This window comes from Homalodisca vitripennis, chromosome 5 (genome assembly GCF_021130785.1).
Source record: "Homalodisca vitripennis isolate AUS2020 chromosome 5, UT_GWSS_2.1, whole genome shotgun sequence".
Lineage (NCBI taxonomy): Eukaryota > Metazoa > Arthropoda > Insecta > Hemiptera > Cicadellidae > Homalodisca > Homalodisca vitripennis.
Genome location: NC_060211.1, coordinates 177354764 through 177372624, shown reverse-complemented (window position 1 = coordinate 177372624; position 17861 = coordinate 177354764). Strand labels below are relative to the sequence as shown.

The window sequence follows — 17861 nt, the reverse complement described above, 5'->3', positions numbered from 1 at the left end:
TTTAGGTATCATCCTACTGGATAAACTTTTAGCTATAATTCTACTGAATAAACTCTTATGTATAATCCTACTGGATAAACCTTTAGGTATCATCCTACTGGATAAATTTTTAGCTATGATTCTACTGAATAAACTCTTAGGTATAATCCTACTGGATAAACCTTTAGGTAACATCCTACTGGATAAACTTTTAGCTATAATTCTATTGGATAAACTTTTAGGTATAATCCTACTGGATACATTTTTAGCTATATTCCTACTAAATCAAAGTTCGTACATATGAATATGGGGATTCTAGAGGACTTTTGAAGGCAAACAGAAATTGAGTATAAAATACTGTTCAAAGGACCATAAACGAATCTGAGAAATCAAACAGTAAATTCAATGAAAAAAATAACCGAACTGTTACTGTTTTACTACTCAGCTTTACTTCTAATTTCTTAAACTGTTTTAATGAAAAATCTTTGAAATCTAATCAAAACTCTTTAAAATCTTTTAATATAAAATTTGAAAATAATCAATGAATAAAGGTTAATCGTGACGCATTCTTTATATTTAATAGTTAATTTATCATTTTTATTTATATATTTAATTCTCTTGAAATTTAGAACTTTAAGAAATCCATTTGGAAAATGCACTTTGGAATCGTCCTGTTTTGCAATGATTGTTAATCCATATTTATCTTTAGTTTTCTCCAAATTCACAATTTTATATTTCTTATTTTATTCTAAATCAATTAATTTCTTATATCATTTAAATTTTAATCACCAACTTCATTCAACTCTTGTAAGTCCATTTTATACCAAAGAATTTAAATTAAAAAACTTTTTTTGAAGTTACTCTTTAATTCCATATTTAAAAAAATCTTTGAAATATAATGAAAATGTCTGAAATCGAATGAACAATTATTACAATTATATGACAAATGTCTGAAATCAAATGAATAATCCTTAGAAAAAAGACAATATTATACAATCTATAAAGTGATTCTATATGGAGTCTTTGTAAAGAATCTATCTAGAACCACATTAATGATTGAATAATATTGCTTAAAAAGGGTTCCAAAATCACGACTTTTGCTGTACCCGTAATTATATAAATTTTCAATTCTTTTCTCTAAATGTGATATATACTCGTTAGGAATGTCTGCAAATTTTAAATTAAACTTAATATCATAGGTAACAATATTGTTCGTAATAAATGTGCGTATGTATACTCCAAGAAAACTGATATACTCTTTAAATATACTATTAATATAATACAAATTATGTTTGTTTCGTAATTGTATAAGAGTTTTATTAAATTGTATGAGTTTATTTCGTAGTTTCTTAGATTTAGGTGTTTCATACACCTATTTCGTATATTATTTTTACTATTACAAGGATGATTTTGGAAGGAAACGATATTTTTCATCGGCGAAAGAGTATATTTTTGAAGTTTTGAATGGCTGTGCAGATTGTGTAGTGTTGTTAGTGTGCGCGTCCATCGTTTATAGTTAGGAGCATTATTTGGGCCTTTTTTGTTGTAGAAGTTGATGGAGAGACTTTTCTAAGGAATAATGTGGGGTGTTTGTAAGTGTAATGTTCTATTAATGACATTGAAGTTGCGAATGAATTAATGAGAACGAAGTTGTAAATGAAAAACTGAATTACAAGGAATAAGGAATAGGGTAAGGGTTCGGGAAAAGGTGCACCGATCACAGGAGTTTCATTAGACTCTGGCAACTCGTGTAAAGACGACTCCAACCACTCAATGACAACAACTCGTATGTCCTCAATAACTAGCGCGCTCGAGATCTCGGGACCCAGAACCTCTTGTTCATGGTTCATACATCTAATTGCTTTTAAAATAATATCAAACGGATAAATTAATATACTAACACAGCTAATTCTTAAAATCTAAGGCATATTTAACATTCGGATCATTTATACCAAGAATGTTGGTTGATGTTTTCTGTTAGTTTAAGAGGGTTTAACATTTGTTTTCTAATAACAAAATCATGCATATCAATACTAGATTTTAAACCAAAATATTGTTATTTGCTAAAGTTACGAAATGTTCTCTACTTTAATTGCGTCAGTTATCAGCTTTTTCGATATGAGACGTTAAGTTGTTAAAAATTTTGTTCGATCCAGCATAAAAATCTTTTTCCAGGTTCACAATATTACTTTTGAGTTCAACTTTTAAATTTCCTACTTTTACCTCTAGCACGCCTGATTGTGATTTATAATTTTATCGTGAAATTCGTTTTTTTAAATCATCTAAAACAATATTAGATCTTTGGTATCGGGAAATAATCGTGAACAATGTTTATGAGCACCACTGAGTTTATCGGTAGAGAGATATTTGTACAGAAGTCCGCATTTTCTGGTTGAATAACCCTTAAATCTCTATTAGTTTCTATTGGATTATATAAGGCATGTGTGAAAGAGCCTTCAAATTAGAATCTATAATCCTCTAATATTGAGTACATATTACATAATATGTTAACACCATGTAATAATGGTGAAACGTGAACAGACACATTTTTTGTAAATACTATTTCATGTGTTTGAATGAAGCTTTCGAAAATCTTGAATCAAACCACCCAGCCCTACGAAAAACATAAACATTTTCAAATCTATAGCAATCAAGATTAGAGTAATCCCCTGCCAAACTCTAGGAGCCGCCGGTAAATGTAATGAATCTGATTTCCTACGTCTTCAGCTCGATAACTAACGTATCGTCATCTCCGCAAGACGGATTCCATGAGAATATATTTTCTACCCATACAGTGCTTTATTTTGTAGTTCTTTTGTTGAGTTTACGTTGTCGTAGCACAGGCTTGTTTTTTGCACTGCAGTATTTGTTCGGAATTGCTCAACTTAGGTAATTCCTGTCCCAGTTTGTTTTCAGCCGCAAAATAAACGTGCCAAAAACGACATATTTACGATAATGTAAAGGAATTACTTTGAATAATTTTTAAAATTCCAAATAAATTTCAGAGAAAAAAACAATTATGGTTGCCTGTAAAGTCGGTTTTACGGGCGAAGATTTTACGTGACAACGTCTTTTTCTCGGTAGAATATTTATTGATATGAATATTATTAAATTGCACAATAGGAACAAGGAATTGAATGAAAATAAGAATTGCACAAATTTTAACTATAGAAATATATTTTGTTTACTAAAACATTGTACATAATTTGAAATTAATTAAAATTTGTTATTGTAAATAGTAAAGTTGAATAAAACATTTACTAAAATTGGAATTTGAAATTCTTGCTAAACACAGTTAAATTCTAACTCCGCGCGTGGTGATTGGTCGGTTTAGTTCGTTTGTTTGGTCGCACTGTTATGACAGGTTAGAGGTTATAATTTGTTATTTTAAATGTTTGACTAGCAATACGCGCTGTTTCTTCTCAATCGACTGAATTACGATTGATTGCAGAGTGATTTAAACTAATAATTTACTTAACACTATCAACATTTGTCAATAGTATGACATAACCTATAAACTCAGTTTCTCAAACTTTTGTGTCAATCTAACAATTAATCAATCAATCATAGTTTACGATAATGAAATATCAGTGTACAATTATTTACCTTTATTGTTGTAGTTGTTGTAAATGACGAATCTAAGCACTCCACATTTTCACGAATAAACATAGTTATCTGCTTTATCCCGTGCGGCGGACCCACAGTTATCTGCTTTATCCCGTGCGGATCCCGTGCGGCGGACCCACTGGACGGGCATCGTAACGTTACCGGGCGTTACACTTTTTTCATGAGTGACTCCGACCCGCAACCTAATTTAAGACGTTGTCACGTCAAAAAGTAGGCCCACAAGGCCCAAGATTCTAACATGAAAAATACTAACCATAACTGCAGGTAATAAAGTAAATATACTTAAATGTTAATACTATTTAAAATTTAATTAAAGTATAAAGAAAATATTTCATTCCCAAAGGTCTCACAATATCAGTCTCCACAGCGTGGATCGTTTAATCTAAGAAGTATTTTTAAAGCTGAGGTAAACAACGTCCAGCTTTTTAGTATGAAAGGGAGTTGAAATTATCAAACGCTGCTGTTTATAACAATTATATCGATTTACAGCATGTAGTGCAGTTATTTTTGCAATTCAAGAACTTGTTCCGTAGTTACAAATACATTTAAAATCATGACTAAACATTGAGGAGACTATCATCTAATAATTGACTGTAACACATTCGAAATTCTTTGTTTTAAGTTTGTTATTGACGATAGAATATTCAAATGGATAACAGGATTTCGGACATGTGCCATCGTTATATGTTACAAAATGTATAACACTAAGGTTTAGGAACAAACATTGGGCCGGAAGCCGTTTGCCTTCACCCCATATCTCCTCCTGACCTTGCCTTCTTGTGCTATTGTTTCTGATGACACTACGCGGTGCCGATGAAAGAGCCGACATCGATATTCTTGTTAGTATCTCATTGTAGCCTGTGCTGGTGTGATCTGTGATTGTGATTCTCATACTCGTGACTTGTGCGCGAGACTTCGACTTGCTGTGCAGTGACAACGCCGGGACCGGACTTTAAGTATTTGGGTATGTTTTGAACCCTTTTTGTAATCTTCTTTTTTATGTTCATTTTCATGTAATATTACCTCCCCCACCTGACGAAGAGGATAGATTCCAATCCACGAAACGTTTTGTAAAACCTTTAGTAAAATTAAACGATAGTAAACATTTCAAATTCCTCAAATAACTTAAATATAAAATTAGAATGTGAATATGATTATATTTCACAAATCAAACAAAACTCATACTAAATAATTCGGCTGGTAGAGTCGATCAGCAGTACAGTCACGTTATTAATCAAGGAGTTACGGTAGTTGTAGCATGGAAATACGTTGAAACTCACTGAACATTTATTCAGTAGGTGCGTTGTCTTAAAGTATGCCTTATAGGAACATCTCTTCTGCAGCTGTTTACTATTACGTTAACTGTCTCTACGTTGCTAATGTTAATAATTGTGTACAGAACTCGAGGGTAAATAAATTATGAATGTAGGTTTTCGATATTATACCCGCTAGATTGGAGTCTCTTTATTGTAATACAATGATAACCAGATTGGTATGTGTCAAAATATTTATAGGATCTTAGAAACACACTTATTTGAGTGTGAACTATGTTCTCAAGTCCATTAACGACAGTTACCCGCTAGGGTGGAGTCTCTTTATTGTAGTACGTTGAAAGCCAGATTGGTATGTGTTGAAATATTTGTAGGATCTTAAAACACACTTATTTGACTGTGACCTATGTTTTAAAGTCCATTAACGACAATTACCCGCTAGAGTGGAGTCTCTTTATTGTGATGTGATGAATGCCAGATTAGTATGTGTTAAAACATTTGTAGGATCTTAGAAACACACTTATTTGACTGTGACCTATGTTTTAAAGTCCATTAACGACAGGTACTCGCTAGCGTGGAGTCTCTTTATTGTAATACGTTGAAAGCCAGATTGGTATGTGTTGAAATATTTGTAGGATCTTAAAACACACTTATTTGATTGTGAACTATGTTCTCAAGTCCATTAACGGCAGTTGTCTGTGAGAGCACAGTCTTCGTACTGTTATAACGATGAAAGCTGGATTGATGCGTGTTGATATATTTTAGATTTTAGTATCGAACTTTTTTACCACTAGAGGGAGTAAAAAGAATGCTTGTCGATCTGTACTCTATTGAAGAGGATTAAATGTTATTTAAAAGTCTAAACGTTTATGTTTAGTAGTAATAACCGAACTTGTCCAAAACTGTCTGTTGACAAGAGCGTTAGCAAAGAGTTTTGACTGTATATTATCAGCTCCTGACCATTTGGAACGCATTCAGTGAGCTACAGTTGTTCTACAATTACAATTTAGTTTCAGGGAACTACTCTGCACGAGATGAGATAACCTTGTTCAGTTTCAGTTTATTTTTTATGGTGGTAACTGAGAAAATACCACTCAATTCCTATAAATAATGTTGATTGAGTGTAGGAAGATTGATAAAAAAATGCAATTGTTGAAAATTAAGGCACCGATTTTTAAATTTGTCTTCACTATGTAAATTTCGAGTGTTTTATAAGCACAAGGATACAGCGTCTTTGTGATAAATTAGGTCATACAGTAGGTATTGGATAATAATCGCCTTGGATCAAAGGGATTAAATGTAACAGTGTCTCCATTTTTATTAAAAATTATTGTAATATTTTATCCTAGATATTTTTAGTAGTTTATTGAATAAGTTATGAATATTTCCGGCAGTCCATCGCATGAACTTAAAAGAAGAGAATTAAAGGAGTTGAATCAAGACTTCTTTCCTGCCACTCAACCATCACGTTTACTAAGCCAATAGTAAAGAATTTCCTGTTGAGATTTTCTGCGATCCATTATGTAGGGAACCATTGTTATTTATCATAGTTTGTTTTTTCTGTATCTTCAATTTGAGGGGACAGATTATCGTAAGTAACTCTAATTATGGCATCTAGAACGAGCTGGATAACAACATAATCTTTTGCAAAATAAGGTTACTGCAAAATACTCGTGTAACATGTCATCATAGTGTCTGATACCCCACAATTTGAGTCAAAAACACAACAGGTCACTCTGATTGTATAATCTGTAGACGAGAATGATAACAGAATGGTCTTGCACAAAATCAGTTTATAGCAAGGCACACGTGTAACATGTCATGATTGTGTATGCCATCACCACTCACAAACATGTTTATTGTTTTGGTGGATGAAAAAGGACAGAGGTAGAGTAAGTTCTGTTGTTTTGCTTAATTATTCGCAAGCTTTTGACTCTATTAGCCATGATATGCTGGTTTGCTAGGATGGTGCACCCTAACTGTGCTGAACCTTTTCTGGTGTTGTGGATAGTAAGATTGTGATTTTTTATGTTTTTGGACAACATATCTTGAACTGGATACATTCATTCCTCGGTAGGAGACAGATGATGACCAGAATTGGTAGTGACTCATCATTGCCGCTTGCCACACAGCGGGGTATTCCCCAAGGCAGGTGTATTGGTCCAATTTTCGTTCAATATGTACACTTTTTACTCTTCCAGGTATGTGCAGTATTGTACTCCTCATTTATTCGTGGATGATTTTCAGTTGCACTTCTTATATGACCCGGAGAGGTTGAGCGAGGCTATTGGGAAATAAACTTGATTTACTCAGTGTGAGCCTGAGGTCAGTTACTAATAGCCTTAATCTAAACACAGACAAGTGCACAGTTCTTCACGTGGCCCCACACACTATTTACAGACCCTCGGTGAAACTAATCTACAGATCAGGCTGTGTGGCAGTAGTCTGGCAGTGTGTGTCAAAGTAAATACTTTGGGAGTCGTACTGGATTCAGGCCTCATTTTTAGTGACGTAACATATGCTATGTAGTTTGAAAGGTCTGTATAGGTTTATAAATATGCTTCCAGAGTCCGCAAAGCTGCAGATAATGCAGTCACTTATATTGTCAGTGTTTTACTACTGCTACCCTGCATACGGAAATAGTATCTCAGGAAGGTGATTCCTTTATAATTCATAAATTGCTAAACTTGCTCGTTACGTTCATGTTTTGCCTAAATCGGCAGGAGCATGTATCCCCCTTAAGAGAGAAAGTCAGGTTGTTCCCAATGGAAGAAGTATGCAAGGTCCTGACAAACGGCATGACTTCCAAAGTCCTATGCCTTGGAGAGCCTTAATATCTTGGACTCAAATTGTCGTATCGGGAAGAGATCACTCAGAGAAAAACACGCCACGACCGAAAACTTCACTTTTCTCAAGTGCGGGAGGAGAATTTTCACCTACTTTGGCCTAACCTTGTATAATGACCTCCCAGATACCATACAGTCTTATGCTGTTGGCATATTTAAAAAGAAAATGAAAACAAAAATACGCAACAGCTGCAACTGAGATGTTAATAAAAGATTTGCATATTAAGTAGTGATTTTTAGTAGGTTGTTAGTTTGTAGGTTATATAACTTATATATACTTTATTTACATAACTTTTATTCTGTGTTTGACTTGGCTTAACATATTTAAGCTACAGCGAGTTTACTGTTTTTGTAATCTCTGTTATAGTTTGTGTGTTTTAATGTATGTTATTGTTTTTTTTAGTTGTTAAGTAATTATTAGGCATACCATTTGACGCAAGCCATTCTGAAAAAACAGATATGTACTGAGAAACGCTTAAGAAATAAACGCATTTTTATTAACTACCAAATTTGAGGGAACCAACCAAAACAAGTAACTCTAATTTTACAATCTGGCAAATCTAATTGCGTTATCTGATGAAAGAGAAGGAGAAAAGCATGGTGTCGCACAAAATGAAGTTATGGCAAAGCTTATGTGTACACTACCATGACGATGGTAGTGTCTGATATTACAAGATTTTAGGAACAAAACACAATATGTAACTCTAATCTGCAAGATAGAGAATGACAATAGCACAATCTTGCATGAAATGAGGTTATGGAACAGCATATGTGTAACATGTTATTATAGTGCCTGATATCCCCAAATTGGAGGACAATGTTTTAACTTCATGTATCGTAACTAGATGATTATTATTTGGTATATTACAGGTTACAGTAACATGTAACTTAGTGAATCGTGTTTTATTGTTTTTTTTTAATATACTTAGTCTCACGCTCCGCCAATCAATATACTTATTTTCACTACAGCAACATGTCCATTACAATGCTTCCTTTCTTCTTTCTCGGCCAGTACATTTCGTTACGTCTACAGTCTGAGCTCTAAGGTAATTTCTTTGGAGATGGATTGTATACATAAGTTCTCTGCTGTCCAAGTACTATTTATCATGACATGCACTTCCCACCATCACGGTGATTACGTCACGCCAACAGGATAGAATTATGCGAATGGTAACTGGCACAAACTTATGGCAACGCTAATGTCTGCATTTTATAGTGTACAAAGGCATGTAGCTTGTCCTATTGCATAGAATAACGTTATTCATAATTGTAACTTAATCCGTACACGAAGAAAGGACGAATGGTCTCCATACATCATCCATACATCCACTCGTCCATCCTCCATTTAAACTGTTACATTATTGCACAAATTCACTGCGAAATATTGTTCAAATGGTGCAGACATATCCCAGAAAATAAAGCAACTTATTTAAGTAATTTTGTTGGAAAATCATTGGGCGATCCTTTCTTTGAAGATTTATGTCCAATAACTCAGACAATAACGGAGGTTGATGCGAGTTCCTGAACAAACTTGGATCGTAAATCCTAACCAACTTTCATATGAAAAGAAAACTTATCATGCGTTGAATAGTATGGTTCAGCATTTTGTCTAACAGACTTCAATGCACAGTTCTTTTGTTCAATTTTAGCTATTTATTACAAAGCTGGTTAAAATTCAGTGCCTATTGATCTGCACCGTCTATTATTATTATATGTGTGACCACGTCTCTAAAAAAAAATTAAACATGTCAAAGTTAAAGTAATATATGTATAATATAAATTTTAAAAACTAATCGAAGTACTAATGTTAAGCCGTAAGAAATATAACACGTATCTTAAATATTATTTCACCACAGTTGTTTTATTGAATCGACAGTTAAGAGTAAATCTTTTTCTTAATAACCAATAAAATAAATAATATTAGTAAGATTATCATAACAAAGGTTTCAAGAGATGTATTTGGAAAATGTTTCCGAAACTTAATTGTACAATTTATTAATACAAATATTGAAAACTACTTAATATTAAAAATAAGCAATTCTTGTTAAAATTATATCAAAGGCAAAAGGGAGAATTAATTGTTATTGACATATAATTAAACCTCATTCTTTATTTAAATTGTATGAATGACAATTAATAATTTAAAAGGATTGCATGATTTCAGAAATTTTTTATCATGACATATGTTAGACAAATAGAATACTGTGTTAGAGTATTAGGGTCTATTCTTTTCCTAATATGTAGATATGAGGTAAAACATGCATGATTTACGTATGTTTAAAACGTAAAGTATTTGAGGTTTTGTACATAACATTGCGAGATCAACTGCTAACCCAACCTTGTAGTATAGGCAATTTCGGTCAACAGTATAAGAATAATTAAAGAATAAAATATACTATAACCCTATAAAGATTGGGCCACAAGTTTAGTTTAAGACAAAAAAACGTAATAGTGTCAATATGTCACTTAATGCAGTTGTTCTGATACTTCCTAGCATTATAAAATTCATGGAAGGATTACTTCATCTGATCTTAGATGGTGAAAACTAACCAATATAACTTAAAACCCAAACAACATATATACATAACCATTTAAATTACGAGATTGTGTTCTTAAGTACAAAAATACTCAAAATTCCTGCTCGTGATTAACTTCGATATGGCAATAAGCAATTTATATATTACAAACCACGGATGTTTTATTCTTATTCACTTTACCGAGGTTCTCCTAAAGCAATATAGAGAGCATTGCCATAGCTTTTAAACGTTAGTATTCAAATTCAAATTTTATAAGGATAAATGTCTTAAATTAAATAATAAATACGATAAAATTAAAGAAAATCATGAGGTTAAAACAGCTATTTCTGATGAACTTTCATCGCAAAGTTATGTTAGTTACAGTGTCACATTACCTTCTATTTGAAATTTTTTTTCTTAATTAATTGTGTATATTATTTCTTATATCATTATTGAAGAAAGTATGGAATAACTTCAAATTCTTTAGCTTAGTTATTCTCTGTTTCAAAGCAGTGCACTGCTATGGGCGTACCTACACGGTATGTCCCAGTGCAGACTGAGCCACTCCTTGTGTACACGGAGGGGTCATGTTCTTCAATGTCTGAGCTGGTTTGTGTGTGTAATGTGCTCACTCACTGGTATGTCCCAGTGCAGACTGAGCCACTACTTGTATACACGGAAGGGTCATGTTCTTCAATGTCTGAGCTAGTTTGTGTGTGTAATGTGCTCACTCACTGGTATGTCCCAGTGCAGACTGAGCCACTCCTTGTATACACGGAGAGGGAGAATGTCTGTCAATGTGTTGTGTGTGTAATGTCGCTCAGGTATGTCCCAGTGCAGACTGAGCCACTACTGTTCATGTTCTTCAATGTCTGGAGGGTCTGCTGAGCCACTACTTGTGTACACGATCATGTCTTCAATGTCTGAGCTAGTTTGTGTGTGTAATGTGCTCACTCACTGGTATGTCCCAGTGCAGACTGAGCCACTACTTGTGTACACGGAAGGATCATGTTCTTCAATGTCTGAGCTGGTTTGTGTGTGTAATGTGCTCACTCACTGGTATGTCCCAGTGCAGACTGAGCCACTACTTGTATACACGGTGGGTCATGTTCTTCAATGTCTGAGCTAGTTTGTGTGTGTAATGTGCTCACTCACTGGTATGTCCCAGTGCAGACTGAGCCACTACTTGTGTACACGGAGGGTCATGTTCTTCAATGTCTGAGCTGGTTTGTGTGTGTAATGTGCTCACTCACTGGTATGTCCCAGTGCAGACTGAGCCACTACTTGTGTACACGGTGGGGTCATGTTCTTCAATGTCTGAGCTGGTTTGTGTGTGTAATGTGCTCACTCACTGGTATGTCCCAGTGCAGACTGAGCCACTACTTATGTACACGGTGGGGCCATGTTCTTCAATGTCTGAGCTAGTTTGTGTGTGTAATGTGCTCACTCACTGGTATGTCCCAGTGCAGACTGAGCCACTACTTGTGTACACGGAGGGGTCATGTTCTTCAATGTCTGAGCTGGTTTGTGTGTGTAATGTGCTCACTCACTGGTATGTCCCAGTGCAGACTGAGCCACTACTTATGTACACGGTGGGGCCATGTTCTTCAATGTCTGAGCTAGTTTGTGTGTGTAATGTGCTCACTCACTGGTATGTCCCAGTGCAGACTGAGCCACTCCTTGTATACACGGAGGGGTCATGTTCTTCAATGTCTGAGCTGGTTTGTGTGTGTAATGTGCTCACTCACTGGTATGTCCCAGTGCAGACTGAGCCACTCCTTGTATACACGGAGGGGTCATGTTCTTCAATGTCTGAGCTGGTTTGTGTGTGTAATGTGCTCACTCACTGGTATGTCCCAGTGCAGACTGAGCCACTACTTGTGTACACGGAGGGGCCATGTTCTTCAATGTCTGAGCTAGTTTGTGTGTGTAATGTGCTCACTCACTGGTATGTCCCAGTGCAGACTGAGCCACTACTTGTGTACACGGTGGAGTCATGTTCTTCAATGTCTGAGCTGGTTTGTGTGTGTAATGTGCTCACTCACTGGTATGTCCCAGTGCAGACTGAGCCACTACTTATGTACATGGTGGGGCCATGTTCTTCAATGTCTGAGCTAGTTTGTGTGTGTAATGTTCTCACTCACTGGTATGTCCCAGTGCAGACTAAGCCACTACTTGTGTACACGGTGGGGTCATGTTCTTCAATGTCTGAGCTGGTTTGTGTGTGTAATGTGCTTACTCACTGGTATGTCCCAGTGCAGACTGAGCCACTCCTTGTATACACGGAGGGGTCATGTTCTTCAATGTCTAAGCTGGTTTGTGTGTGTAATGTGCTCACTCACTGGTATGTCCCAGTGCAGACTGAGCCACTACTTGTGTACACGGAGGGGCCATGTTCTTCAATGTCTGAGCTGGTTTGTGTATGTAATGTGCTCACTCACTGGTATGTCCCAGTGCAGACTGAGCCACTACTTGTATACACGGTGGGGCCATGTTCTTCAATGTCTGAGCTGGTTTGTGTGTGTAATGTGCTCACTCACTGGTATGTCCCAGTGCAGACTGAGCCACTACTTTTGTACACGGTGGGGCCATGTTCTTTAATGTCTGAGCTGGTTTGTGTGTGTAATGCGCTCACTCACTGGTATGTCCCAGTGCAGACTGAGCCACTACTTGTGTACACGGAGGGGTCATTTTCTTCAATGTCTGAGCTGGTTTGTGTGTGTAATGTGCTCACTCACTGGTATGTCCCAGTGCAGACTGAGCCACTACTTGTGTACACGGTGGGGCCATGTTCTTCAATGTCTGAGCTGGTTTGTGTGTGTAATGTGCTCACTCACTGGTATGTCCCAGTGCAGACTGAGCCACTACTTTTGTACACGGTGGGGCCATGTTCTTTAATGTCTGAGCTGGTTTGTGTGTGTAATGTGCTCACTCACTGGTATGTCCCTGTGCAGACTGAGCCACTACTTGTGTACACGGAAGGATCATGTTCTACAATGTCTGAGCTAGTTTAAATACAATTTAAATATTGTGTCTCCTTAATATCCTTAACATTTTGTCGGCCGTTCCATAATATGTAGAATAGCTATAGATATTATTGGTTTTGATCTTAATACGGCACAGATTCCTTAAATGTTATAAAAGAAATTTAAAAATCTATGCTCATGAACTAGTAGATGTTACTAGCTACATAAGCAGAATGTAACGAAGGTATTTAGCTTGACTTGTTTATAGATTGCTGTAATTGTATGTTGTAGGTCAGATGTCAGGAGAGGGCGGGGGATGGGGTTAGCGCCAGCCGCTGGCCTGTGGTCCCCACCCTCGCTATGGAGGGAGGTCTGTTCGTCTGCCCAGATGTCCCACCGAGCCCTGTTCCTGAGCGTAGTACTGTTGGCTACCGCAGTGAGCGCCATGTGTCCACCACAGTGCTTCTGCTACGATGACACCCTCACAGCCACCTGCACTAGCGCCAAGCTGGAGGTGTTCCCGATCCAACTGAACCCGGACGTTAAACACATCGATCTTAGTGATAACAAGATTGTCAGTGTCGACTACACTCTTACGTTTTACATAAACTTACTACAACTCGACCTCTCCTACAACAAAATCCACTCATTAGGGAGCCGTAACTTTGAACGGCAAGAGAATTTAACGTTTTTAAACATTAGCTATAACCAAATAACTCAACTGGGTAAAGGGACTTTCAAAGGCCTCAAGTTACTTAAACTTCTAGATCTTAGCAATAACTCGATAGAATTTGTGGATGGCAGTGCGTTCATAGACACTGTCGAATTAGAACTATTAAATTTCTCCAACAACAAAATAACATATTTTGAAGATTCCAGTGTATTTAAGAATCTTCGAAAGCTAAAATACTTGTATTTAAATGGAAACCAAATACTAGATGTTCCTAGCAAAATACTTCAGAACCTCCCTTATTCATCAATTGAAGTGTTAAGCTTGTCAAACAATTACATCGACATGTTAGACGACCTATCTTTTCCTTCTCCTGTAATTGGTTCTCTGAGACAACTGTTTTTATCTTCCAACGCTATATCGAGTATCCACCGATCATCATTCAACTCTCTTCACTCACTATCTCACCTCGATCTGTCTGACAACAACCTCACGACTGTACCGACGGAACAAATGTCTAAATTAAGTCAGCTAACTGAGCTAGACCTAAGTGAGAACATGTTCACTGAACTTCCGGCCGTAGCTTTTCAAAGTCTTTTTCACTTGAAAGTCTTACACTTATCTAAAATGCCTAGACTGTCCCGTATCGATTCCAGAGCGTTTGTCGATAACATACATCTGGAGTCAGTTATTATGGACGATAACAGAGAGGTAAATATACTTCCTCCGAGAGTATTCCACGGAAATCTACACCTCAAGCACGTATCTATCAGAAGAAACTCCTTGAAGGTCATCGACGCCTCACACTTTCCTGTGGACAATTTACAAAGTCTTGACGTATCCGATAATCCACTGAACTGCAACTGCTCGATGTTGTGGCTGTGGAAACTCGCTCTCGTCGAGAGGCTTGCGGCGGAGAGCAGTTTTACTACCTCCAACGATACACTGGACCGTAGTGGAGGACAGTATTTGAGACTGACTATCTCGAACTTGAAATGTGATTCACCACAGAACCTGAAAGGCAAGTTGTTAGTGGACGTTCCCGATTCAGTGGTCCGCTGTGAAACGACGTGGTTTACCGTTGCGGTAGTGACGGCATTCGTCCTGGCTCTCTTCGTAGCGACCTGCGTCGTCCTGCTCCTCATCAGCAGTGACCGGACCTTCATGTTTTGCAAGAAAACCAAGGACCCCAACGACGCCTCTATGAACGGAGAGTCCAAGAGGCTCGCCCCCAATATTCGCGCAGGCTCCGCCCCTCCTCCGGTGTTGATGTTGATGCCTGACAAGGAGTTTGCAGGAGAATACGTGAAATCTCTGACTCCCAACCAGGTGCGAGACCTCCGCTACATGGAGCCCTGGGTGCCTGTCAAAAGTGATCACATGAACCAAATCCACAACGAATATACCTTAGACGTGACCAGCAGTGGAAGAAAGCCTGCACATGTTGTTTATGTATAATTTGAGTCTTTGCTACGGTTAGCAGGGTGCGATAGTCCCCGTGTGATATGTCTAGTTATACATTTACTTCCAGTATTAAAGAACACATCTTCCACATTCGATTCTGTAGAGTATTCATGGGTTTTAAATATAATTGTCAAATACTTACCTCTGAGAAAGAAAATAACTTGTTTCGTTTACAAATAATATAAAATTATATAACAGTAATTATTTATTTTTATTTAATGACTTAAAAAATCAAGACTCAAACAGAAAATTGGATACAATATTAAATACAACATAATATCTGATTATCCATATGTATATAGATAAATTCTAATTTTGCTAACTATGAAAAGTATTTGTTATTATATTTATACTCTCTCCATCCTATTGTTTTAGCAACTAAACCTATTGTAAATACTTTCTGTTGGTTACACGTTACAATTGATCGGGTTTACTATGTTAGGAATATTTGCATTCTAAAATCAGAAAAACTATATAAAGCTAATTTTATTTATTTACTTCGTTTATTTTAACCCTATAAGACCAGGTGGTTTTTAAAGCTAAAGCGGCATATTTTATAGATATCTTTAGGTTTTCTTTATAAAAATGTTTTTAATTTGGTTTTTTGTGTGTGCAATGTTTAGTTGCCAAAAACTCGTTACCCTATTTAGTTAAGACAATATATATATGTACTAATTCTGAAATTTTCAAATGCGACTCTCAACCTTTGTTATGTAGCTGGTTTGTTAATGTTTAAGGAATTAGAAACTATGAACTATTTTTATGAGTCAGATGATTTTTATTTTGAATACTAATCGTGTAAAATAGACAATAGTGCCGACCGAGCAGTGGCAGTTTCATAGATAAGCAAACACTACTGTGCTGGCCAAACAAATTTCTGCATTACTTTGTCTCGATTGTGTCACTTTATTTCGTTAAACTATTTATTATCTTTTTCAGTTTTAATTTTTGGTTCATGCTTTTAAAATGTGTTTTATTACCGAATTTAAAAATTAATGTGTATGACGTGACAAGTTTTTTTGTAATTAGAAATTTTAGGTTTGTTCGATCCATTCAATATTGAAAATAAGTTTTTTTGGTTATAAATAAAATTATTCCCAAACCTTCGGAATATACACAATGTGTGTTGCTAGCTTAGGATAAGATGATGTACCAATATTGCAATAATAATCTTATAGTCGCGTATTAGGCTTCTCTATTTATGTATTATATTTTCTAAGATAGTTGGTTATATTGTTACACCTTGTATTTTATAACTTATATTTTGTACTTGTGCTGTGTGATCGTTTTCTGAGTCAACACCATTTTTCACATAAACTTGTAAAATGTAATATGTAAAATGTACAGCTGTTCTTTGTTAAAGACTGATTAGTGGAACTAGCCAAGCTACCAGTTCCCAGTCACGTGGAAGCAATACTCGTATATTATATTAGACTAAATCAAAAATACACCTAACATTATTTTAATGATTATCCCCTTATCAATTATGTACATATATAAAATTACATCAATTAATAGTTGTAAAAAAATGTATTGTAAAGGTAAGGAAGATAATTTTGTTTGCCTCATTTTAATTAAATCATTGCTTGATTTCACGTTAAATTGATTAGCTTTATGCAATGTGAGTGTATAATAATGAAGAATTTGTTTTCATACAAATAACACAAGTGTTCAGTATTAAAAGAGACTACGATCTTAAAGTACGTTAGTTATGAAAAATAATCATAGAAATATAAATTGAGCGTATAAATTAAACGTCAAAATATTGAAATTGCAAGACCTTGGCGTATAGTTACCAGATTCACGATATCTTATCTGATGTGAAAGGAGTATTTTTTAACAGTTCTATCCGTATTTCTGGGACAGCATTGTGAATATAGACACATAAATCAATGTGTTTTTCACACCATGTATTTAATCTTATGTTGTTTTCAAATAAAACATTGAACACGTTTATCAAACATCGTTATTATTCCTTGCATAATAAACGTAGATTTAGAAATAGTTTTATATATTTCTTATATATAATTTAGTTCAGGTGAAATTTAATAAGTTTATATTAAAACTGCATTACGTTGTTTAGATTAATGTTATTAGATAATACACGACTGTCGTCTTTTTCTTTAAGGTTGTAAATTGATAAACCTCGAATAACTCTGTCTGTACGATATCACCTCGAGCAGTAAACCTATTATTAAAACACACACACACACACACACACACACACACACACACACACACACACACACAATATATATATATATATATATATATATATATATATATATAAATTATATATATATGGGTGAGTCAAAAATATGGTAAAATATTTTAAGACGTGATTTTAGAGCTAAAAATAAGAAAAAAATATTATATAAAGGAAGGTCCGGAAACGCTCCATTAGTGAGTAATGGCTGGCGAAAGATTTTGCTTTGTTTTCAGTTCACCTGGTGAAATTATATGATTCTGAAATGCTTTGTTCTTACTTTTTAACTCAAATAAAATGGATTTATAAAGAAAAT

General features: G+C 35.5%; 1 protein-coding gene across 2 annotated transcripts in view; it reads left to right on the top strand.

Moving 5' to 3' along the window:
* LOC124363231 (chondroadherin-like) overlaps window positions 1-17295 on the top strand; it is a 307780-nt gene extending 290485 nt beyond the window's left edge. For both annotated transcript variants that reach the window (XM_046818400.1, XM_046818399.1), the window contains exon 5: window positions 13497-17295. In XM_046818400.1, the coding sequence (XP_046674356.1) occupies window positions 13522-15333 (1812 nt within the window). In that variant the 5' untranslated portion in view covers window positions 13497-13521 and the 3' untranslated portion in view covers window positions 15334-17295. The remainder of the gene's footprint in view (window positions 1-13496) is intronic.
* Window positions 17296-17861: the final 566 nt, after the last annotated feature.